This window comes from Camelus bactrianus, chromosome 9 (assembly GCF_048773025.1).
Source record: "Camelus bactrianus isolate YW-2024 breed Bactrian camel chromosome 9, ASM4877302v1, whole genome shotgun sequence".
Classification (NCBI taxonomy): Eukaryota; Metazoa; Chordata; class Mammalia; order Artiodactyla; family Camelidae; genus Camelus; species Camelus bactrianus.
In genome coordinates this window covers 39,102,008-39,127,036 of record NC_133547.1, presented here as the reverse complement: position 1 = coordinate 39,127,036, position 25,029 = coordinate 39,102,008, and the positions used below count along the sequence as shown (strand labels likewise).

Sequence of the window (25,029 nt, the reverse complement as noted above, 5' to 3'; positions counted from 1 at the left end):
CTTGTGGCCTTTTTTTTTTTTTTTAATCGTTTACTCTTTCTTAGAAACTGTTGAAGTAGAAAGTTTGAAAGTGGAGATTTTAATTTCAGTGGCTTATACCAGGGGAGGGGAAAAGGTAAGACAAACGTTGGGGAAAATCTACACCTGGATAAAGCTGATCCAGAGAGAAGATAAGCAGAGAATTAGGAGGTAAACCAGAAGACAGTGGTATGACAATGCAAGGAAAGATAAATAAGAAATAAATGAATTATTAGAGTGACTAATATTTAGACCTGGACAGTACATAAGTGATCATCCTGTCTAGTTCCTTTATTTTACATTGGAGAACTAAAGCTATCACAAGTGGTTTTTAAACTTCCTAGTAGATCTGGTTTTTCTATACGTTAGTTTATACCAACTTACTTCCCAAAGAAAATATATGATCCCAACCTGTAATGAGTTATCAAGTTAGAAATACAATGAAAAAAAAATTGAACCCAGTTCTTCATTATTTTTTGCCTTGATAATAAGTTTATTGAGTTTACCCAGTGACACTAATTGCCAAATCCTACTAATTGCCTAAATCTTTTAAAATTTGTTTACCCTTAGATTCTTAGTGAAGAGCATAGTGGAGAGGTTGAAGTTTGATATCAGTTCTGGAGAGTCCAAAACCAAGGGACAGCCCTCTTCCTGGTTCACAGCTGGCACCTTATAGCTGTATCATCAGAAGGTTGAAGGGATGAGGAAACTCTTTGAGGTTTTGTTTCTGAGAGCACCAATTCTGTTTGTGAGGGCTCCACCCTCATGACTTAAGTGCCTCCGAAAGGCCCCACATCCTAATACCATCATCCTTGGGGTTTAGGATTTCAAATTCTAACTTTGGGGGTTAGAATTTTGATGGGAACTCTTAGATCTCAGCACCCACTTAACTATCACCATAATCAAGATAATCAAAATTACCCCCAAAAGTTCTCCTGTGCCCTTTTGTAATCCAGTCTCTCCCTCCATCTCCATCCCCAGCAACCACTTTTTGTCAATATACATTAGTTTGCATTTTCTTGAATTTTAAATTAATGCAATCATACGCTAGGTTCTTTTGCCTGGCTTCTTTGACTCAATAACTTTAAGATTCATCCTTGTTGCTTGTATCAGCAGGTTTTGTGTGTGTGTGTAACTGAGTAATATTCCATTGTGTGGAATTACCACTATTTGTTTATCCAATCTGTTTGTGGGCATTTGGATTTCTAATTTTGGGCTATTACAAATAAAGCTGCAAAACAAAAACAAAAACAAATAAAGCCGCTATGAACACTTGTATACTACTCTTTGTGCAAATGTTTTTTTCCTCTTGGCTAAATACCTAGACATAGAGTGACTGGATCATATGATAGGTATATGTTTAACTTTTTAAGAAACAGCCGAACTGTTTTCCAAGGCAACTGTACCATTTTCCACTCACAGTAGCAATGTATGAGAGTTCCAGTTGCTCCATGTCCTCATCAACAATTGGTATGATGAATTTTTTTTTTTAATTTTAGTCATTCTAAAGGGTGTGCAATGGTATTGTGGTTTTAATTTACATTTCCCATGTGACTAATGATGTTGAACATCATTTCAGGTGCTAATTGGCATTCGTGTATCTACTGTTGTGAAGTAACTTCAAATCTTTTGCCCACATCTTTATGTTTGTCTTATTGTTTAATTTCATTAATGATGTCTTTCAAATAGCAGTTTTTTATTTTAATGAAGTCTAAGTTACCAAATTTTTATTTTGCTTATTATGATTTATGCTTTTTTGTGTTCTAAGCACTGCCGACCTTAAGTTCACAATGATATTCTCTTTATGTTTTCTAAAAGTTTTGTAATTTGGGATTTGACACTTAGGTTTGTGATCTATTTGAGTTAATTTTTGCCTACAGTGTGAGGTAGAGTTTTCATTTTTTTTTCCCACGTGGATATTCAGTTGATCTAGCACCATTTGTTGAAAAGACTTCTTTCCATATTGAGTTGCTTTAGCACCTTTGTCAAAAATCAGTTGACCCACCATGAATGGACCTATTTCTGCACTCTACTGTGTTCCATTGATCTTTATCTGTTCACCAATATCAAACTGCCTTGATTAGTGCAGCTTAATAGTTAAGTTTTGAAGTCAAGTAGGCTAGGTCTTCCAACTTCATTCTTCTCTTTAAAATTTGCTCTGATTACTCCGGGTCCCTTGTGTTTCTGTCAATTTCTTAAAAAAAAAAAAAAAGCCTGGCATGTAGTAGGTGCTTGGTAAACATGTATCATTTATGAATAAATGAATAAAGAATTAAAATAACTGCCATGTGTAACTAAAATAACAGAAATTAGATTTAATTAATTAATTAAATTAATTAAAATAAGATTTAATTAATAAAATTAGAACATTTTATTGTTCAAAACAACCCACAATTCTAAGGTGACATAAGAAGCCATTGAGTAAAGTATCCAAGAACTAAAAATCTGATACAATTGGTAGGTTGTTATAAACAATCAAGAGTGTTGGGCAAAGCTACTCTGTTTTTGATTATGACTTCAAAGTACTGAATCAAATGAGGTATGAGTTGAAATTTAAGAATTATTAGGTGTTAGCTGAACCTGAGATCAATGGTATAATACTGGTTCTATGTTCCCTTCTCTTCCTCATCCACAATAGGTGTCTTCTTCTAGTTTTCGAAAGCAAGGTACAGTGGTCCCTCAATATCCATGGAGGATTGGTTCTGGGAACCTCTGGAGATACCAAAATCCATGGATGCTCAGGTCCCTTTTATAAAATGTCACAGTACTTGCATATTACCTCCGCGTATCTTCCTTCTACTTTAAATCATTTCTAGATTACTCAAAATACCTAATACAATGTAAACATCATGTTAAGAGTTATAAATACAATGTAAATGCTATGTAAGTCGTTGCTGGTGTGGCAAATTCAAGTTTTGTTTTGCTTTTTGGAACTTTCTGGAACTTTTTAAAGAATATTTTTGTTCCATGGTGTTGAATCCACAGATTTAGAACCGCTGGACATGGAAGGCCAACTGTATATATCTCACTATCCAAATCTTTTAACAGTGCATAGCCCTGGGGCATAAAAAACCTCAAGTTGCCTAACAAAGTGCCACTTCTATGTAATAATGTTGGCACTGGTGTTCAGAAAGTAAATGGCTCTAATTACTAGATAAAAATTCCTTTTGCAAGTTAAGTGGTTTCCAATGTCTGCCTTCAACAAAGTAGGAGGAGGACCTAATCTAATTGTCTACTTAAAGATCATTAAAAATGATTTTTGATGAAAAATCACCAACTCACTTTGGTATATAACTTGGAAGTAGTTCAAAGAATTAAGTTACAATGCTGTAACAAAACTCCTTCCAGATCCATCCACTCATCTACAGGAGTAAGGGTTTTCAGCACTTATGTATATAAAAATGAAAACATAGGGAGAGTATTGATGCTGTGCTGTGTCTCATCTTACAGATCAGTAATATTCAAAACCAGCTGTATGAACTGATTATTTTAAAAGATATATCTCAAAGTATACATATACAAAAAGATACATCTCATTAAAAGATATATTTCCAATAAAATGTTACTTTTGTGTTTAATAATCATTTAACAATATTTATAATACATGCTATTTTGATCAGTTGTGTGTTAACAGTAACTGTTAAAAACAGTCTTTATGGAAGAAAAAAGTTTTAACACTTATAACCATATAATCCTAGGAAATCAAAAAATTTTTCCTTAACACATACTTCTGATTAGAGATGTCGACTGAATAAACAAAAGCACAATGTGAGAGTTGCGAGTTAAGTTTTATTTGGGCACAAAATGAGGACTATAGCCCAGGAGACAGCATTTCAGATGGCTCTGAGGAACTGCTTCAAAGAGGCAGGGGGGAAGGTCAGTGTATATGTGATTTTGGTGAAGGGGAGTACATGCAATCAAGCACACACTTTTAGAGAAGGTTGCTGCTGGTTAGGAAGAGCAGATGGCTCCATTAATGATTTTAGTGCTTGTCTAGATATGAGGATATGGGCTCATAAAATCTTCTCCTAAAAATATCTAGCGATCTGAAGGCCTGTTCTGCCAGCTTTTCCCAGAGCAGAGAGTACCTCATTCCTGATCTCCACCCTGAACCCCCTTCCGGGAGTGTTGAAGGTCAGTGACTGCAGCGGCTCATGATTTAATCCTCATAGAGGCAGATGGCAAGGGCCAATTTTTAGTTGGAAGGCTTAGGAAATTAAAATTTTTTTTCTTTAACATATACAGTTATGTTTAGAGAGAAGTAGGATAATGTGATCACTAGAAGATGTGTGAACATAAAAATATGTCAAGAACAAACAACAACAATAACAAACAAACCCTCCATTATTGCTTTTCTTAGCCCCTGAATATCAGATCCCAATTTTTACCTGATACTGCGGGGGCTCGGGTAATCTTATTGGTTTCCTTTATCATGTTTAATTAACATTACCTGAAAGGCAGATTTATATGCCCTGTCTTATAATACTGTTACCGAAACAAACTTGGGTTTGCTTGCCCATACACAGTAAAGCCAATCTCCTGACACTGGGTTGTGGTGAAGGAAAGTACAGAGTTTATTGCAGGGCCCCAAGCAAGGGAGTGGGAGTGCTCTTCCTCACAGCATGGCAGCTGGATTCCAAGAGTGAGTGTTCCAAAGGCAGGGAAAGGTGCCAGTTTCTTAGCACCTGGGCCTGAAACTGGCACTTCAGTATTCCATTCACTGGAGAAATCACAAAACCCATCCAGATTCAAAAAAAGAAGAAACGGACCTCACTTCTCCATAAGTGTGTCAAAGAATCTGTGCATCTTAATCTGTCATGAGCTTCCTCCTGGCCACAAACTGCTTACCTTCCTTTTACATGCAAAATACAATCACCTTCTTTCAAGACTTTTCAAATATTTCATCCTATTTTGAACATCAGGCTTAAACTGTCATCCAGGATAACTTCAGGTCACTTATTTCATGTCAGATACATAAACCTGCTGGACTTGAAGAGCCATAAGAGAGGACCTTTATCTGTCTTTTTCACTCAGATCAGTTCTTGGTCCATAATAAGTGCACTATACATAATTATGGAACAGGTAATCTTATTTATTTCTCATTATTCAACTGAAAAAATTGACAGAGGGGGTAAGTAAATTTCCAAAGGTTAGGGAGTAATAGTCAAATCAGGGGTTAAGATCTATTTGACTTAAAATTCATTCTGAAAATACGTAACATGGCCTCTATCTCAGTGGGACTTAGAATCTAGTGGAGGAAGGTAAGATTAGGTATGATTAGAAAACAAAACAAAAAACAAACAAACAAAAAGGACACTATGAACTCACCTACAAAAAGAAACAGACTTTCAGACCTAGTAAACTTATGGTTAGCGGGGAAAGGGGGTGGGAGGGGATAAAGTTAGCAGTTTGATATTTACAAATGTTAGACACTATATATAAAAATAGATTTTAAAAAAGTTTCTTCTGTATAGCACAGGGAACTATGCTCAATATCTTATAATAACCTTTAATGGAAAAAATATGGAAACGAATATATCTATGTATATGCAAGACTAGGACATTGTTCTGGGCACCAGAAATTGACACATTGTAATCGACTATACTTCAATTAAAAAAAAAATAAAATGAGTAAAATTTAAAAAAAAAGAAAATGAGGTGACAAAGGCTAAGCTACAGTATTGGCTGTGGGAAGGAACAGATGCAACTAACAGATTGAAGAGGCCAAGATTTGGTGATTGTCCAAATTTGGGAAAGGTGGGAACAGACAGAGCCAAGGATGATGTCCAGACTCTGAGGGAGTAGGAGACCAGGAGAATGATGAAACAGACCAATCTGGAGAGGGAGCTGGACATGAGAATTCGATTTCACAAATGAGCCAACCAGCAGGCCAGGCAAAAACTCCAGATCCAGGAATCCTATTGAGGTCATTTACTAACTTCTAAAACAAGCTTTTAAATATTTAAAAGTTGTGGTAAAATACACATAAAACTTAGCATTTTTAAGTGTATAGTTCAGTGGCATTATGTACACTCATATTGTTGTGCAACCATCCCCATCATCCATCTATCGAACTTTTCCATTATCCCAAAGTGAAACTCTGTACCCATTAAACAGTAACTTCCAATTCCCTACTATTTTACTACTTTCTGTCTCTATGAATTTGACTATTCTAGCTATCTTGTATAAGTGGAATCATACCAAAGGGGCAAAAAATTTTTTCTTCTACCCTTCTGAGTTCTTCGCTGAGACACCCTGTAGTAAAAGATACATTAACAAGAGAAAAACAGAAATTTATTAACATGTATATATGGGCGATACCCAGGAAGAATGATTTATTCCCTGGGAAGGCCCAAGCTACTATCTTACACAGTCTTCAGTAAAGACAAAAGAAAAATGTTGAGTTGGGGGTGGGGAGAGGCCAGTTATAGGAGGTTACCAGGAAACTCGTGGTAAAAAGGGTAATGTTTGTTTTGCAGATTTAAATCAGTGTCTTCTCAGTGATAAGATTTCATGTGGTTCACTCATCTTTCTATGCCTGGTGCAGAGAGGGAGACACCCTAACGGATGGAGATTTCCTTTATAAATCTAAATTTCCCTTTCACAAGGGTAATTTCTACATTTTCAGAGCTTCTCTTGTGTCTGCTGTTTGTTTAAACAATCAGCTCAAAACAGTCCTTATGCCAAAGAGGCGTATTTTGGGGTGCATATTCTGTTACCCTTCATTCCCGCCTTTGAAACTTCCCCAGAAGCTGAGTTGGTAGATGGACCCATATCTTACTGAGCTAGTCTCAATCCTGAGAATATGTCACTTACATTAAAGAGTTGTTTCTCATTTCAGGAGGTAGTGGTGCAGGTGGCTCCCAAAGTCAGGCCTATATGGTTCAGGCTATCAGGTATTTAATAAAAGGCATTTCTATGGAAACAAAAAAAGAAAAACAGTGTTAATGATTAGAACAGACTATAAACTCAGTTTTTGAGTCCAGAGGGCAGTTACTTGAGATGATGTCTAGACATTGGACTTGCACCTTCAGTCAGAGTGAGGAGGGGCAGTGGCAATCTGATGGATTTTACTGTTTTGCAGTTTTAGTATCTCTAGTGATGCCATCTGGTGTTCCAGTGAAATTTCTGAGTGGCCCACACAGCCAGTAAGCACAAAGTTTGTCCAACATGAGCTGCTGTGGCAACTTCTCTAAAGTTTGTATCAAGTCATCCAGCTTCAGCTTTCAGGGCTTTGAGAAGAGGGCAGTTTTTGTTCTTAGTGATTCCAGATCAGAAGGGTGGGAGAAATGTGGAAATGTTAGTTTAATGACTCAGATATTGGTGAAAACTAGAAGAATTCAGGATGCAGTCAGTTTGCAGGTACATAACAAAACCTCAAAGGCAATGAACAGGACTAGAATCCAGCATCCACGAAAGTGCTCTACTGAAAGTTATTTTTCCTTCCCTACCCACAATACAGTATTTGTCCTTCTGTGACCAGCTTATTTCACTTAGCATAGTATCTTCAAGATTCATCCATGTTGTAGCATGACAGAGTCATTCCTTTTAAAGACTGAATAATATTTCATCGCATGTATATGACACTTTTATTTACTCATTTATCCATTGATGGACATTTGGGCTGTTTCTACCTTTTGCTATTCTGAAAAATGCTACTGTGAACATTGGTGTACAAATATCTGTTCCAGTCTCTGTTTTCAATTCTTTTGGGTATATACAGTTAATAGATAAACTGAGGCATACTGGAATTTTTAAGAATTTGCCTAAAAAAAAAAAAAGGAGTTGAGCACTCATCAATTTGAATCTGTTAGCTCCTAATTACTGTCAAGAACAAGAGGAAAGATTTTTATAGGGAAGATGCCAAAGCAAAGCAGGGAAATTACTAGACTGGCTCTAGCTTGTTGACAAAGAAATGCAGAAGGCTGCAAATAAGAAGAGTTTATTCGGAGACTCATAGACATAGAATACAAACTCGTGGCTGCCAGGGGGGAGGTGGGTGGGAAGGGACAGACTGGGAGTTTGAAATTTGTAGATACTGACAGGTATATATAAAATAGATAAACAAGATTATACTGTATAGCACAGGGAAATATATACAAGATCTTGTGGTAGCTCACAGTGAAAAAGAACGCAACAATGAATATATGTATGTTCATGTATAACTGAAAAATTGTACTCTACACTGGGAATTGACACATTATAAACTGACTATAACGCAATAAAATAAAATAAAATAAAATAGTTTATTTGGGGTCTTAGGAATTGCAACTTAGGAGACACAAATTTGGGTAAAAGCCAGTGTTTTGGGGAAGAGAAAATCAGGGGCTTATAAAGGAAAAAGCTTCAAGGTTGTTAAAAGTTGTCTGGCAAGAATTATAATTGGACACAATCAAGGAAATATTTGTCCTTAAGGGACAGCCTATCAGGAGTTATTTTAGGGTAAGGGGCCAGTAAGTATCTTGGGTTTGTGAAATATTGGGCAGAGGTTCTGGATGACTGTGTTAACACAGAAATTGGTCAAAGTTCAGATTCCACCCAGGCTGAGATGTGTGTAAGTTACACTTCTTCATTGGACTCCAGGCTCCATTTTTAGAGAGCTCCCTTAGCAATACCAACTCTTGTTTTTCCTTTCACAAGCATAAGCTGGTGCCTTACTTGGGTAAGTCTACTTGGTTATGATTGGTTGTCCTTAGGTTTCCATTTCTTAACCTTGATGCATTTGCAGGCTTAGGTTTTGGTTTGCTCATATAGGCTGTCAGGGCATGAGAGCCACCTCCGTCTAGAGGCCTCCTTATTTAAGTAAATAATTCAAAAACACGAAGAAGTGGAACTAATTTACTAAAGTTTAAACGTTCTGTTTAAATTATATATCCTATAATAAGAAATATGCTCTTTCAAGAAAGACTGTTGGGTAAAACTTTTGTTTCCTACGGCCATCAGGAGCCTCTCAAACAGTGAAGCTTACCTTAAGTTACATACTTTTTTCGGAGACTAGATTCCTCAAAATATCAAAAACAAAAACTGCACAGTATTATCTTTGCAATAACCCTAAGGCGTCAGCATTGTGCTTTGCACAGAGTAGGTATTAAGTGTTCGAAAATTTATTATTTCCCAAAATATTATTTATGGTATATTAACAGGTTATTAATTCATTATTAAAACCAGATTGAGTCTTTTAAAATAGGACCAAAAAAGTTTTCCCCCTCAGAATGGCAGCTTCGCTTCTCCTCCCTCCTTAAACTCTTAAAAAATTGCATAGAAGAAAGAACTTATTTGTGAAACATTAAATTCAGTCTCTGCAGGGGAAGGGAGCATGATACAGTAACTTTTCTTAGAGATCAGACAGCTGCGTCCCTAGCATGCTGTAGTTACCAGTTGGAGGTTTGCGGCCTGAAAGATTTGAAGGTTTTCCTCAGAGCTCATCTGTTACTGGACCAACTTCAGCCAGACCAAGGTCCCCTTTAAGGCCCGTGGATTGGTCAGGCGACGGGACTATTGGCTGATTCGGACCCGAGCCGCCGCCCGCTCGCGCGCAGCCCGCTCGCTCCTCTCGCCACCTTCCATTGGCCGGGGCCGTTTTCAGCTCCGCTGCGCACAGGGGGAGCCAGAGCCGGCCGCCCTGCTCGCAGCCCACGGACACGCTGAGCGACGCGCCGCCTCGGTCCAACAGTCGCGGCCCCCCGGGCCGGCTGCGGTGGGTGGCAGCCGCGCGCGAGGCGGGAATGTGGCCGGGACCGTGGTTCCCCCCGCCCCCCGTCCCCCAAGGTTCGGGTGAAGACTTAGAAAAGGCTTCGGGGCTTGCGTCACCGCGGCCGTTAAGAGACACTAAACCGACGTCTGGGTGCTGGGAGCCTAGAAGGATGGGGCTGGACTCCGGGCTGGGCCCCGGACGGCCGCGGCGGAGGAGCAGGACGCGCGGCCCGGCGCCGGCGGCGCAGATGTGGGCGGTGCAGGTGTGGCCGCGGCGGGGAACGTCACGTGGCGAGGCGGGCGTGCGCGGTGCCAGGGGCGGGGCCCGGGGTTAAATGCGGCTGCTGCGCGGCGGGGTCCGCTCGTCTGCGCTTTATCCGCTGGTCGCTGACGCGCTTTGCCTGTCCTTTGGAGGTGCTTCTTACCAAAGGTAATAGTTGCGTCGACTCATGCTCTATGATAACGCCGTAACGTTGTCTCGCCTGAGGAGGGTTTCGGAGTACGAGTTAGAGAATAAACTTAAAAGTTAGGAGATGGACATGGCTACGTTTTAGACTGAGTTCTAGTTGATAGAGGCGAGTGTGCAGTAGAGAACTAAAATTTAAATTCAAGGCCATCAGTGAATTGGGTATGTGTTGGAGCATCTTTGTCACTTGTTTAGGACACTTTCCCCTTTAAATTACATTTTGACCGTGTGTGAAAGAGTAGTTGGAAGCAATTTGAGTGAGGTGGGGGGTTTTAATGAAATAGTCACAACTGATAGAATTGTTCAGTTGGTATCAAACTAATAAAGAATGGGTGTTATTACATGTGTTTGGCGTAGCGGAAAGTTACTTAGGCCTTTTGAGCCTGTTTGCTATTGTCTGAAACAATAAATTCTGTGGATTAACTGGCAATTTAATGTGGATTAAATGTAAAGAGAAGCGGGCAGGCTCACTCTCTTCCTATTGTGTTTACAGCCTAGTTGTTGCTGATTCCTAGAGCTTGAAGGGGATACATTTGCGTCTTTGTTTCAACAAAATGGAAGAAAACAACCTAGAGGTAAGGCTGCCCTCTTCTTGACCTGCCCTATGACTCTGAGGAGTCATCGCGAGAGTGTGAGACTGTGAGGTACAGCCCTCCCTTGGTATCCGCGGGGTTTTGGTTCTAGGGCGCCCCGCGGACACCAAAATTCGACGATGCTCAAGTCCTTTGTATAAAATGGCCCTTCCAGTGCTGATGGCTGGCTGTGATTACAAGGAAAATCCACATTTAGCGCCTAACATTTCTTGGGGTGTTGGTTGAGCTAAATAAAGATATACATAGATTAAATTCCACATTTGGTGTTTATAGTGTTTTTCTAATGTTAACGTGCTTTTGGGTCACCAGGGGATTTTGTTAACTGCAGGTTCGGATTGAGGCGCTGTAGAGGTGACGCCTGCATTTCTAAGACGTTTCCAGATAAAGAGGACAGTGGTTCGGGAACCACATTTGGAGTACACATTACACGTGGTTATGGAGTACTTGAGATGTGGCTTGAGCAACTGACAAACAGAACTTCATTTGACTTGAAAATTAGTTTATAACAGGTTTCATTATTGGGAAAGTTTTGAGTATGTTTGGGATAACTTGGTTGTGTGAATCTACTTTTTAAATGTACTTTTTTTTGAAACTCAAATACAGATCAAGCATGTCTGATTTCATCTTGAAATACTTCAGATATACTGGTTAATTACCCCTTAAAATATTACAGATAGGCTATAAGGAAGTTGCACATTTGGCTTGTATTTTACTTCTATTGGACAGCACTACTGTGGACATTAGGTGCCTTTTGGACTGTACTCCTTTGTAATACTGGTATTTAGGAACAGCAGTGACAGCAGCTCTGGATTAATCATGACATTATTTTTGAATGGGATCATGTTAAATTAATTCTGACATACGTAAAAGGCTTTTAATAGGGCTATTAAAAAGGAAAATTATTTAGGACTATTGCAGTAAGAGCATTGCGGTAGGGGAGAGAGGTGGGGCCCAACTCCACATGCAGTGGACAGCTGGGGATTTGTAGCCTATGAGCAGAATGAGGGGATGAGTGGATGGAAGAGAGAGGAGACATCAAGGTATGGAGTTCCTGCTAAACCCACTTGGTAGGGTTCTGAAGGCAGGCCAAAGACAGGGCAGGGTCTAGGCAAGTATAGTCAGAAGAGGGCTCAGCATGACTTCAGTTTGGTTAAGAAGAGTCTTTTGTCAGTTTGTAGGCTTTAGCAATTCACTTCACTAAAGGTCCCTTGTTTTTTAATTAATTAATTAATTAGTTAGTTAGTTAGTTAGGTAATTGGGTTTTGCTTATTTTTTTTAGAGGAGGTACTGGGGATTGAACCCAGGACCTCATGCATGCTGAGCATGTGCTCTACCACTGAGCTATACCCGCCCCTGGGTCCCTTGTTTTATTAAATGCATTCATTAGTAATTTTCCCTTCAGCAGACTCTAAGCTATAGGGAGCATAAAGCCAGACAATCACTTAAAAGACATGAGAGGAGGCTTAGATGAAATGAAGTGTGGAGAAAGTACAGTGCAACCTCATGAGCTTAGGACGGAGGTGGTTCCAGGGCCTGTGTGTTCTGCAAAGTGATTGGGGGAAGTAAAAACTTCTTTCTTCTTTAACTCCTGAAGTCATGCATGATTAGAACACCTCCCTTTTTTTTGTTTGTAAACTTTCAGTGCAATAGTGTGGTTGATGGTAACGTTGAAGAAGTTCCCGACAAGAAGGTAATTAAGTTTAATCCTCCGTTATACAGACAACGTTATGAATTCGTTAAAAAGTTAGTGGCACAACACGAACCCAAGAAGGTAGGTATTTCTCTTTCCAAACGTTTAATTGTTAAGAATGCCTTATGTAGTGCTTTGTCAAATTAAAAAAATCTTAGTAAGGATTTAGCAAGCAAAGACTATACAAAAAGACTTTTGCGAGGAGGGAAAGAGTTTGCAATAGGGAGAGCACTTGTTTTAATGGGTAAAAAGAGATTTTTCTTTTACAGAGAGGAGTCTGAGCGGGATAAAAGGGGGGTGTGACTGGATAGTAGAATGTGTGAGACCTGAAACCAGCCTATTTTCTGGGAGGGATCCTTAGCTGAATGACATTAGCAGTCCAATGTTCAGGGGCCCAGGGGAAGGGGAGAATTTTGTTTTGATCAGTGGGACAAGTAGTCAAGGTAATCATTCAAGGCAGAGTGTGGGAACACTAGGCAGCATCTGGGAGTATTGGGGAAGATGGTACCTTCTGAAAGCCCTTTCTGGAGATAGAAAGCGTAGGTGGATACCTTTAACCTGTTTACCAGGAGCACGGGGCTCAGATAAAATTCAACATTGCCAGTTTCAAATATGAAGAAAATCTTGACATTTTTACCATTGGATGTGGTCTTTTTGTGTTCCACATTTATCGAGCATGTAGTCCGAACATCAAGCAGACCAGTCCTGTGGACATAGATACTGTGGTCCTTTTTAATTAGATAATAATGGTAGGGGAAAGGCAAGAAGCCCTTGGCCTCCATCCACTTTCCCTTTGTAGCAAAGGTTCATGATCAGTGCTGGCCCTGGATTCTGTCTGGGTAACACCTCCCTGCAGTGTCAGTGTCTGGATTTCATAGGACCAAAGGAGTGTAGCTCAGTGAACAAGGCTAGTCCAGTGAGCATCTGAATTCTGTAGGGTCCGTTATAGGCTAAAGGATGACAGACGTCTTAAGGAAAGTGGTGGTTTAATTCTCATGAGTTTTGTGCTGTTAGACTTCACAGACTTGTCTTTTTGCCAGGTGGATTGCAGGTATTGGTGAAGCTCACATATCCTTCATAGTATAGTTTCAGCGCAATTCCTATTTGGAAGAAATTTGGATATACTACTTAAAAATTAGTGCAGTTCAATGCTTTCTGTGATTTGCTTTCTGGAACTAGATTTTCATTTTTCAGTTCTGCGTTTCCCTTCTCCCACTATCCCATAAATGTGCCTGCCTCAGAGAGGAAAATTACTGAATAACCAAGGGTGCAGCTTTGAGGTGGATTGCATACTTTTTGGGGTGTGGGTCCTTTTCAGTGTTTGTCATGTGTTATCTTCATTTGCCCTCTTTACCTAAAGTGGGGTTCAGAAACATAGATAGCTCAGCTATGGTTAATGAAGACTATTGTGTGATTAAGAAAATCAGATCTAACCAAAAAAAAAAAAAACCTGTAAGAATGCATGTGAATAAATCTGAAGGGGATTAGAGGAATGAGATCAGGCTCTGGCCTGGTATGTTTGGTAAGCACTCCAAATCTGGAAGCTTTTCAGAGGCACAGATTCATCTTAGAGCACTTGCCTGTCCTGTGTGCTGCTCCTGGGCCAGGCCTTTGGGATATATCTGATACTCATCTGAATTAGAGGAGTTTATTGTCCAAACACTCTTGTAGGTCATGGGAAGTTAACAGGATTTATTTTCGCCCCCAGGTTTATAATGTATCAGGTTAATTTCCTTTTTATGTATTTTTTCTACCAAAAAGATACTATATAATTTTTTTGATACTCACTCTTTCTGAAAAACAAAACAAAAAAAAAAAACTCTTGATCGTATTTGACTTCTCTGGCTATCATGTCTTTGAAATAACATTCTATCCCGTCTACAGGTTGCAGACTTGGGGTGCGGTGATGTTTTCCTACTGAGGATGTTAAAATACCAAAAGTGCCTTGAAGAGCTTGTTGGAGTAGATATCAATGAAGAGAAATTTAAATGGCATGGGTAATACTGAATTTCTGAAAGAACTATGCATTAATCTAAAACTAGTGGCACTATTAATTATACCTAGAGGAACTGTTTTTTAAATGTTTTATACAACTTGTTTAAAAGGAGGCACTGTGAGAGCTTCAGGCTCACGGAATAATGCCTTTACCATAACACTAATTGGCTGTATGTTGTGAATACTATCTATGTTTTGCTTCTACCTATGTAGAAACTATAGCCTCAATTAAGTAATTATAGCAATCAAAGCATTGCAAATTCAAATTCAAATGGCAAAGTCTAATGCTGGGCACCACGGTAACTTACAGCAGAGGATTTAAATTGCCACAGCACTGGGGCAGAGGCCCCGGGTCCCCTTTAATTTGAACCAGAGTAGCTCTTATATATATATGTGATTGTTTTAAGAATGTCTTTCTTCTAAAGAACAAAAAATTGAAAATCACTGATCCAAAGTGAGCTGAGAGAGCCAAAAGTATTAATAATTAGAAGAGTATCAAATACTCAGAAATCTTGTTCTTCTTGGCCATAATATAATGCCCCTTGGGAGAGGAAGTTACCCTATGACTGTGTGCTTAATACATCGTTATGGAAAACAGACCATGTCAGACTTACCAATGTAGGCAGGAGATAATTATCAGGATCAGAGTTCTGTTGCTGGTAAGATATTCTGAATAGTCTGTGTTCAGATGTTCCTTCTACAATAATGCCTCTGCAGGTGTAAGCTGTCTGCCTGCGTGGGGGATCATCTGGACCCCAGGGAGCTGGATTTAATTATTACCTTGTATCAGGGCTCTGTTTTGGAGAAAGACTGTCGCTTGGTTGGATTTGACATGGTTACGTGTATTGAATTGTAAGTATTAAACTACTGCTTACTGTATACATTCATTTGAAAAATCTGAATGAATTAGTCCCAGTAAATTTAGCATCCTAAATATTTGTCATAATCTGTATTATTTGTGAGAGTAGGAAGGTATAAATTGGGAGGTTAAAATTTGTAGATAACTACTATATATAAAAAAGAGAAACAACAAGTTTATACTGGATAGCACAGAGAACTGTATTCAATATCTTGTGGTAACCTGTGCTGAAGAATATGAGAACGAATGTATATATGTTCCTATGTGACTGAAGTATTGTGCTGTACACCAGGAATTGATACATTGTAAACTGACTGTACCTCAAGAAAAAAAAATAATCTGAAGTATTTGTAAAAAAAAAAATTGCTTGTCACTTGGGACTGACTTTTTATTTGGAAATGATTTCAAGTTTATAGGTAAGATGCAAAAAGTCAGTAGTACCAGGAACACCTATATCCTTTATCCTGAGTCAAGGATTTCCCTCATTTTCTTCACCTTTGGTGTACGTGCCCTCCTGCTGTCTCCTTCAGTTTCCATCTCTCCTTCCATATATCTTTTTCTGAACCATTTAAGGGTAGGTTTTACCCTTTGTTCCTAATAAATTCTATATTAAATAGCCAGTCCCCTTTATTTTTAATAAGTCTGTTTTTCATTTTTGGCTCTTAGTGATTAGGTGCAGGCAGCGCAGTCCTGGAATACAGTAGAGAACTGAGGACGTTATCTGGGTCCTTCTCAGATCATCCCAGCTGGAGGCACCACTGTCCCTTTGTCCCTCCTGGGGATGTTAATTTTGATCTCCCCGGTCAAGGTGTGGTTGCTTCCCCTGCAGCTGATAAGCAGTCTGCAGAGAGACACTTTAAAACCACGCACATATCTTGTTACTCATCCACTCAGCCATGTGTCCCCCTAATATTTTCTGTCTGTATCACAATGGTGGCAAATGCTTTTTGCAATTTCAGCACTTCTATTTACTTGCCAAGAGCCCTTCCACCTCACCATCTCAGTAACGTATTTTTTTTTAACTTTTTTTTTTTTTGCAGGGGGGAGGTAATTAGGTTTATTTATTTTTATTTTATTAAATTTTTTTTTTAATGGAGGTACTGGGGATTGAACTCAGGACTTTGCCATGTCAGTTATCATCAGTGTGATGTCAATAACTCCTGTTTTTTAATGATTTGTAACATATTACTGTATTTTCTTGCTCATATTGTCCCCAGGTTGGTCAGTGGGGGTCCCTTCAAGCTGACCCGTTTTCTTGTGATCTGTCCTTTTTCGAGCACTTAATTTCTGGCACAGTAAGATGTACCATGCTGGCTGTCTACTTTTCCTCCCCAGTCTGCCATTTTTTAAAGGAGTTCTGGTTCCTTTTAGTGGGAAATGATTTTCAGAAACCAAGATGTATCTCTTAATGATCTTTTTTTTTTTTTTTTTTTTTTTTTGGTGGGGGGAGAGGTAATTAGGTTTATTTATTTAATTTCCTTTTCTCCTTTAATGGAGGTACGGGGGATTGAACCCAGGACCTCATGCATACTGAGCTTGTGCTCTGCCACTTGAGCTATACCCTCCTCCCTTAATGATCTTTTAATTATAGTTAAGGGTCTGAACTCTGGGGTCAGTTTGCCCAGTATTGTGTTCTGATTTCTAATTTTTAGTAATGTGTTTTCTAGAGCAGAGTGTTTACCTTTTATTTCTTTTGTATTTCCTGTTGCCTGGCACATAGCAGGCACCTAATGCTTGAAATTACTCCTCCATTGTATATGTCACAGTTTGCTTATCCATTCCTGTTTATAGCCACCATTTGGCTATTGCGAATAATGCTGCTGTGAACATGGACTTTCAGTTATTTTGGATCTCTCCCCAGAAGTGGAAGTGGTGGATCATACTGTAATTCTAGTAGAACAGAGGCTCCAAAATAGTGGAGGAGGACCATTTTCTCTTACCTGGTCTGAGAGGTCCATGGTTAGACATTGTTTTGCTAAATCAGTTAGGAAACTACTTGCAAGCAAAGCTAGGTTTGGTTGTATTTTTTCTCACTTACCACTTTAGAATAGAACATTTTGATTCAGAAGATCTGGCCAAGTTTCCTGAAGTCGTATTTGGGTACATGTCCCCAGCCATGATCGTCATCAGCACACCGAACTCCGATTTCAACTCCCTGTTTCCATACTCAGACTTTAGGGATTTAGATCACAAATTTGAGTGGAGCAGAATGGAGTTTCAGACCTGGTGAGTTCTTAAGGTTTTTTGTTTGTTTGATTTTGGGGGCTGCACTGGAGTTTTCAACCCTTTGAAGTAAATCTTCCTATCTACAGTTACCACGCATAATACTAATTACTGCAGTGATTCTTTATTTTATTCCAATAAAACTGACTCTCAAAGTGCAACTTAGCATATAAAGAAATCATTAAGGAACCACCACATTTGAGCGCTGTGTGTTTTCTCTGTCAGGTCCCTCAGGCAGGTCAGTCGGGAAAGGGTGTGTGGGCACCTGGTACCTTTCAAGAACAGGTATCAGGAGTGTTGGTGGGGAGATCAGGAAACAGAGGAGGAAGGTGGGGCTGTGAAGATGCCCTGGCCCAGGGTTATCTCTCAGGGGCTTGATGGAGGGTCGTGTTTCTGGCATAAGTGTGAACCCAAATAGGAGCTGGGATGATTATAGCCATTGTGGTCTCCTTGTCCATCCCTGCACTCTGCGCCATATTCTTGTGGTTACTTGGAAACTGACACTGTCATTGCCTTAATGCTTCAGACAGAAGCAAGCAGAGCAAACCCCGTGATACGGCATTATGTGGTGTTACAGGAATTGCAGCTTATTTTGGTTTGTATTTTTCATGTTCTGGTCTACTGGAAATGGCTGTTTAACACTAAGCTCTAAGTTTAGAAAAATGACTTTTCTCTTTGTTTTGACTTTAGGGCTTTAGATGTGGCAAATCGCTACAATTACTCTGTGGAGTTTACTGGTGTGGGGGAACCCCCATCAGGAGCTGAGGATGTTGGATATTGTACCCAGATAGGGATCTTCCACAGAAAAGCACAGGCAACTGAACCTGATATTTCGGAGCAGCAGGGCCAACATGTTTATCAAGTTGTGAGTATCAAGTGTGAGGTAGCTCTCAGAGCAAGTTCGCTTACTGGGATGGTGAAGTGTTGGAGCCCCCACTGTAGAGAAGTGTAAATGACCTTATTTTGAGGTTGCCCCACAGTGTCTCAAAGTATGTTACAGAGAATGATCTGCTGGTGTCTTACTTGCAGGCTGTTTGTGCCAGCAACCTCCCTTTTCGTGATCTGTTAGGAAAGAGGAAAGTTAGCAGCAGTTTCTCCATAGCTTGGTTCAGGAAATGATTTGAAGCTGAGCCTCCAAGCTTGTCAGACCCTTTTGGTTTAAGGAGGTATGGTGAAGAATAAATGCAGTTTTTCCCTTTTAACTAACAACATTTTTTTCCTTTTACCCTTTTCCCTCTCCTGTCAAGTAAGAATACTGGGTTGGTATGAATTGGCGGAAGCCTTGCTGGGAGACTTTGATCATTTGAAATTTGAAAGCAAATCAGTTACTGTCTATATGTCAGTAGTTTGACTTCCATTATAATTGTGGCATTCACAGTTGTAGGGTTTGACATGTACATGTGGTTAATGTGTACATCCAGTTAATTCTAGTGTGGGAAAATGTTACTAGTGGTCCTGGAGATTTTCTTATATTCCAAGTCTCTCTTTTTTTTTTTCCCCTTTCAGGCTTATACGACCTCATACCCGAGTTTACAGCAAATAAAGTACCGCAGACGTGTAGTGGTTTATGAAACGTACCGAGAAGTGCACAGAATGAGACGGAAATATAAAATGGGTCTGACTTGGTGTGAGTTGGAGGCTGATCCGGAAGACCCCGACAACCCAAGAAGAAAATTCACTTCAGGCCTTCCATCCCCTCAACCACTCAAGGAAGCTGAAAAGTCCACAGAGATGACTCCCAAACCTTTCTGTATTGGAGATAAGTTTTACGTACCCCTGGAGAGAATCATTGCTTATCCGAAGGTGAAGCACTTATGTGGTAACGTGGAGGAGCTGCGAGCGCTCATCGCCGATGCCGTCGAACTGAACTGCAGCGGCTCGGCCGTGCAGGTGGACTTGGATCACTATGCTGACTGCTGAGCCATCCTTACTTCCTGAAATTCAGGCTCTTAGCAGTAAGTTGGGCTCATTGAGAATTTAAACTTTGTGCAGCCATAATTCAGGTAGCTTAATTTTAAGCTCACTTAACTTTGTTACGTTTTTTGTGTTGAATGTGACATAAAAGAGTTTTAAAGAAAATGGAGTTACCCAGTAGCATTTCCAACCTTTTCCCGGGGCGTAAGGGTAACTTTAAAATCTAGAATTCTCTACCTCCTTTGGGCTAAATTCTAACCTATAATACCTAGACGAAAACACATACAAAACAGGAATGCAGGTGTTTGAAGGGAATAGAGCCTCCTCATAATTAAACACTGTCTATGGTTTTTGAGTACGCTCATCTCTGGGGGCTTACTGGCTGGACTTGGGGTGGTAGCAGCCATAGAAGGGAGGGAAATAGAGCTTCTCGTAACGGGGAGAAACAGTGGTCCAGGAGGGAGACATTTCTTCCTCAGGCTTGGGAGTGCAGAGGTGAGCCGACCAGGTGTGGGACCCCCATGGGCCCACACGTCTATCTTGCCAGGCCCTGTACTTCGTGTGCACCTCGGGGACAAAGAGGGATGTCTGAGCTTTAGCTGCCACTTGCACATTCTAAGCCAGTATAAAGGAAAAGAAAAGGGAAGGGACAGAGGGCATGTGCCGGCTGTCTGCACTTTTCCTGCTGCTTGGCCAGATGGAAGCCTCATGGCCATACCTTACAGCAAGGGATGCTGGGAAATGCAGTCATTTACTCTGGGAGGCCATGTGCCCGCTTGGCGGGCTTCTGCTAAAGCACAAGTGGGAGAAAGAACATGGTGGCAACTTTCCGCAATCAGAATGTCCTGAAACAGGCTGTGGCTGGGCAGAGTGGGGACCTGCCCACTTTTTTTTGGTGAGGAGAGGTAATTAGGTTTACTTACTTATTTTTAGAGGCGGCACTGGGGATTGAACCCACAACCTTGGGCATACTAAGCATGCACCCTACCCTCTACTCGAGCTATACCCTCCCCTCTTCAGGGGCTGTAATTCTGAAGGGTTAATATTAAGTAGATGGAAAGTGGATTTGGGGAGGAGGGTGGTGAGTGGAACAAAGGGATTCCGGAAAAGAAGTGTTAACCACGAAATGCCCCTTCAGACCCCTACTGTGGACTTAAACCGATTTTACTCCTGAATGCATACAGTCTAGAGGTTGGCACCCTCCCACCTCCGCCCCTGCCCTGCCCGAAGGGCCCTCCATCCTCACTTTTCTAGGCCTGTGCAGCTTTCCAGGGTTTCCTTCTCATTGCTTTTCTGTTCAAACCAAGGTTTTCTAGCCATGGCTCTGAAAATTAACTGATTAACTTTGTTAAGGCTTAATCACCTCCCAGAAACGTTTTAAATGCTCATGACTGCCATGGGTGATGGGGCCACCCCGCCCTGCCACGGCTCCCCCACATCTCTGTAACTCCTGCCCCTACATTCCTCTTCCTCTTTACCTGTCTATCTTGATACAGGCCTTGATTTGCATGTTGAGTGGTTCCAAGCTGGGGGTCAGCAGATGCTCCTGTAGGGACAGGGTAACTTTCGACTTTACAACTGTTCCGCTCTGCTCGAGGTGAACAGAAAAATGGATGTGGCTGTGTTCCACTACAGTTATACTAAAAAGGGCAGCTGCCAGGTTTTGCTCATAGTTTGCAGATCTTTGTTCTAAACGAAAAAAGTCATATACCCTCACTCTTTAGCAGCACAGAGCTCTTTCTAAAGGGAGAAAAGCAATTGGACTTAATTTCTTATTGCTACAAATGCTGCCAAAGTTAGGTCTGCTAAGGGAATAACGTGTATAAAGGGGGCATCATCCCTATGACAGTGTCCTTGCAAGCACTAGAGTATAGTGTCTGGCCCGTCTGAGGTAGCTTTGTTCATCTTAAGAATGTTAGGTAATTTCAATATCCACTTTGGATAATAAGGCTCATTAGTGTATCCAGGCAGCCAGTTTTCACGTAATGGATACCTGCAGACCTAGAAAGTGAACACAGTAATTCTTCCACATACAAAAGTCTTTCTGGGACCAAAGGATCAAGTGTCAGATTTAAAGAAAACAGAACGCTGGCAACCCTACTCATGTATGTACACAGAATGAGTTGTGGAGTCCCTAGCCAGATTTCAAGTGTCATAGACACCCACGGAGTGTGGTCACCTGCTGAAATGAGGGACAGTCCCCTCCAGCCACTGCCTCTGTTACACCTGCCTCCTCCTCTCTTTACTGCCGCTCCCTGGGCATCCCCAGCTCACTGGAAACCAGCTCCCCAGGGTGCAGTGCTGGAAGGCCTATGGCTTTTCATCCCTACTCTTGAGTTTTGGAGAATAAGTGGACAGGAAGTTCCTGAGAAAAGGGACAGAAAAATTTAAAAATGTGAAAATGTTTCTGTATCTGAAATTTCACAGTCACATATGTTGGTGGGAGTAGGGCCCTCCACGCCCTCTCTGCTCTCCCTGCCCTCCAATTTGGTGGGCTGCATAATCGTAGGCTCTTTGTATCTGGGGCAATGTTTTATATAATTAAAAATCTTTTCTTGTTGAACCCCTCCTGGTTATATATTGCACCTTCCATGTTGGGTAAGGCATGTTTGCTGCTGTCATAAGACCCCTATGAAGCACTGCTTTAAGAGCATTAGTTTGAGAAGTCTGGTTGCAGAGGCTGTGCGGCAGGGGAAGCACATGTATCTTCAAGTATCTTCAACTTCGGCAAAGCCTGACCTTCAGTTGTTTGAAATGTTGATCTGAAAGGCGGTTGCTACCTTTCCCTCAGCCCCCCTCAAACAAAACAAACCCCACCAATAAAACTGCAGATTGTTTTCTATAATCTAAGAATTTTAAATTACAAAAGGAATACTGTAAAAATTAAGACAATTCATTAATTAATGGAATTTCAAGTAAACTTTATAGACTTTAAACTTTTTCCTTAATACCTGCCTTCTAACACCATTGGGAACTCCCTGTCTCTCAAATTCATGACTTTTCTTAAAGAGAGCCCACCATTCCTCATAGGATTCCAGCGGATAAAATATTTCCTTTTTAAATATTTTTAAAATTTTTTATTTATTTTGTTTTTTTGGTTAAAGTTTTTTTTTTTTTTAATTTTTGGGGGAGGTAACTAGGTTCTTATTTATTTACTTATTATTTTCATGGAGGAACAGGGGATTGAACCCAGGACCTCATGCATGGGAAGCAGGCACTCTACCAGCTGAGCTATACCCTCCCCCCAAAATACTTATTTTCTGACATCAAATTATTTCATATATACGGTATTATACATTTTTTGATGCAGCTTTCTTTATCATTAGTAATGTGTTTTATAGATTCACTTCCATCTATTTATACTCCATTCTTTTTAAATGATTACATAATGCTTTTTAAGAAAAATTAATAGTAATGCAAGTTCATGCTAAAAAACCCAGACTGCTCACAAAGATATAAAGAAGGAATTAAATATCCCTCAACAGTTTGCCCCCAACCCTTCCATTTCACTGCTTAGAAAATTACTGAAGGTTTCTTATTTCTTCCCAAGTAAGTATAAATTCCGGTTTTGCAAGAACTACTGGCCTTTGGGAGGGCCGACTGTAAACTTTTTCTAGGAAAACCACTTGAATGAGCCACAGTTTGTAACTATAGAGGCTTTAAGAACAGAAACTTTGCTCCCAGGAATTAAACTGCACTGTATAGCTATGAAAAATGTGGTTCTGTAGGAGGCAGAATTATACCTGCAGATTTTTCTTGGAAAGTTACCACCACTGCCTCCACCATGGCCCGCCCACCAGAGTAGGCTGAAATCTGTGTTACCAGGTGTTAGCTGGGCCTTCCCGGGCACCTGAGATCTGAATAAGATTTGGCAGTAATTCCTATTTCCATGGTCTGGGCAACTTGAGAACCCTTTTAAGGATTTCTGAGATTTCTTAGAAGCTCACAGCACTCCCTTTGAGTGCAGCTGCCTCACAACTGATATGTGAAACTCTGCCCGCCCCTCCAGGGTCTCCACAAGACTCACAGGACACTCCTCACGGCAGCACCGGCCTTAGCATCCTTCCCTTAGCTTCTCACCGCCCCACCCTTCTCTCTCCTCTCCTTCCCAATCTTCCTGTCTCCAGAACACCTGGCAGTTCAGCTGTCCTTACCGTAATGCTCTTAGCCCCTGGGGGCTCTCATTTCTGTCAGGAAATTATTCCAAGTGAAAGTAATTCCCTCAGCTAGAGCCAGAGTTTGGGTGCCAACCAAATCACCTTGTTATACCTGGCACTGCGGAGACTGAGCTGAGCAGCTGCAGACGGGAGGTCAGGACTGAGCACTGCCAGCAGGGCCATGGTGGAACCTTGATTATTCCTTCATGGAGGATGCAGGTGTTAACTGTGCTAACTATGGCCAACATGGTTTTTCACTGTGTACAGTGCGTACCTTTGGGGACATCCTGAAGTAGGCAACTTCAGGAGTATTGGGGAGATCTAGCAAACCAGTGGGTAAGAGCTGAAAGTCAAATTTGGACAGTAAACTTCACCTCTTCTGCAACTGGTTTTTGAAGCCAGCGGCAGGCTAGTTATACACCCATCTTTTGGCAGTTACCTGTCAGTGGCCTCCGCCCATTTATCTGCTGGGTTCTAAGTTCCTGTCAAACTGTATGTGCTCTGTGCCAGCACCGGTGCAGTTACTGCTGCCGACTCCATTTCATCCTGTATGATGGGACCCTACCTGGAACTAGTCAAACTCTGATCATTCTGTTCTTTCCCGGAAACGCTGCATCACTCCGTACTCCCCCACCTCATCTTTGACTCAGACACTCTGCTTTCATGGAGTAGGCTGTGTTTTTGCATTGCTATGTCTTTATCCAGACTTGTGCCTCTGTCTAGAATCCCTTGATCATGCTGACCACCCAGTCCTTTCCAGGAGGAATCATCATGTCACTCAACTTACAGAATCTTTCATTAATCCCATACTAAAGGAAAACAATTTTACCTTATTTAGGCAAAGTATGCAATGCTTTAAAATCTTTTTGCACGTATTTCAAATTTTTAACATTTAGTATTGAAAAACACAAAGGTGTTTTTTTTTTTTTCCTTTGGTATTAATTCAATGGAATATAGGGGATAGAAGAGCCAGACACATGTGGGAGAGGCAGATTTGAACTGAATCACTGAAGTTCAGTACCAGAAGGTGGCACACTTTTCCCACTTAAAGTAAATGCAGTCCTTTGCTTTGAGGACTCCCTGATATAAATAAGTCCCAGAAAAAAAAAAAAAAAATCCTAGTTACGCCCATTTTCTTTAGAGGTTTAAAGCTTTTTGCAGTGCATACTCAGGAAGATCACTCCTGAAATGGTCTAAAGGTCTAGCAGTGGAGTCAATTTCTTAAATGGCTGAGGAGATATCTCAACCCAGCTGAGCTGTAACTGCATAGGAATGAAGTCTTAATTCATACAGGATGGTCTCTGACACTTCCTTATTTTGTGGGTCCCTCGGGAATAGAGATCACCGACTCAGAAAATGTCTAAATGTAAGCCTTTTCTGTTTATGTTTCCTAAAATTTGTGATGCATTTTGTGTAATGTG

The 25,029-nt window shown here is 40.6% G+C and overlaps 2 protein-coding genes and 1 non-coding gene across 9 annotated transcripts in view; 1 reads left to right on the top strand and 2 right to left on the bottom strand.

Annotated features, from left to right (window-relative positions):
• Nucleotides 1-3,792: 3,792 nt before the first annotated feature.
• EEIG2 (EEIG family member 2) overlaps nucleotides 3,793-25,029 on the bottom strand; it is an 81,031-nt gene continuing 59,794 nt past the window's right edge. Inside the window, exons 11-13 of one of the 3 annotated variants that reach the window (XR_012509165.1) lie at nucleotides 9,394-10,193; nucleotides 6,835-6,934; nucleotides 3,793-6,273 (exon numbers count right to left, since the gene is read on the bottom strand). Coding sequence is in view for 1 of the 3 variants with exons in the window: in XM_074370083.1 (XP_074226184.1) it covers nucleotides 10,166-10,193 (28 nt within the window). In the remaining 2 variants the exon portion in view is untranslated. Of the gene's footprint in view, nucleotides 10,194-25,029 lie in introns of all 3 variants that reach the window. The other 2 variants (XR_012509164.1, XM_074370083.1) reach the window with 2 other exon arrangements.
• Nucleotides 8,598-23,090, top strand: HENMT1 (HEN methyltransferase 1). Of its 5 annotated transcripts, none has more exons than XM_074370082.1 (8): nucleotides 8,598-8,680; nucleotides 10,671-10,752; nucleotides 12,413-12,541; nucleotides 14,345-14,457; nucleotides 15,173-15,307; nucleotides 17,361-17,540; nucleotides 18,228-18,402; nucleotides 19,044-23,090. In XM_074370082.1, exons 2-8 carry the CDS (start codon nucleotides 10,732-10,734, stop codon nucleotides 19,455-19,457), a joined length of 1,167 nt encoding a protein of 388 aa, XP_074226183.1. In that variant the 5' UTR covers nucleotides 8,598-8,680; nucleotides 10,671-10,731; the 3' UTR covers nucleotides 19,458-23,090. The 5 variants fall into 5 exon arrangements, with proteins under 5 accessions (XP_074226183.1, XP_074226182.1, XP_074226181.1 ...); XM_074370081.1 differs by lacking the exon at nucleotides 8,598-8,680 and adding an exon at nucleotides 9,579-9,715 and having other exon boundaries at nucleotides 19,044-23,047; XM_074370080.1 differs by lacking the exon at nucleotides 8,598-8,680 and adding an exon at nucleotides 9,836-9,974 and having other exon boundaries at nucleotides 19,044-23,047.
• Nucleotides 22,620-22,693, bottom strand: TRNAG-CCC (transfer RNA glycine (anticodon CCC)). The gene has a single exon. It is a non-coding gene; the product is annotated as a tRNA-Gly (tRNA).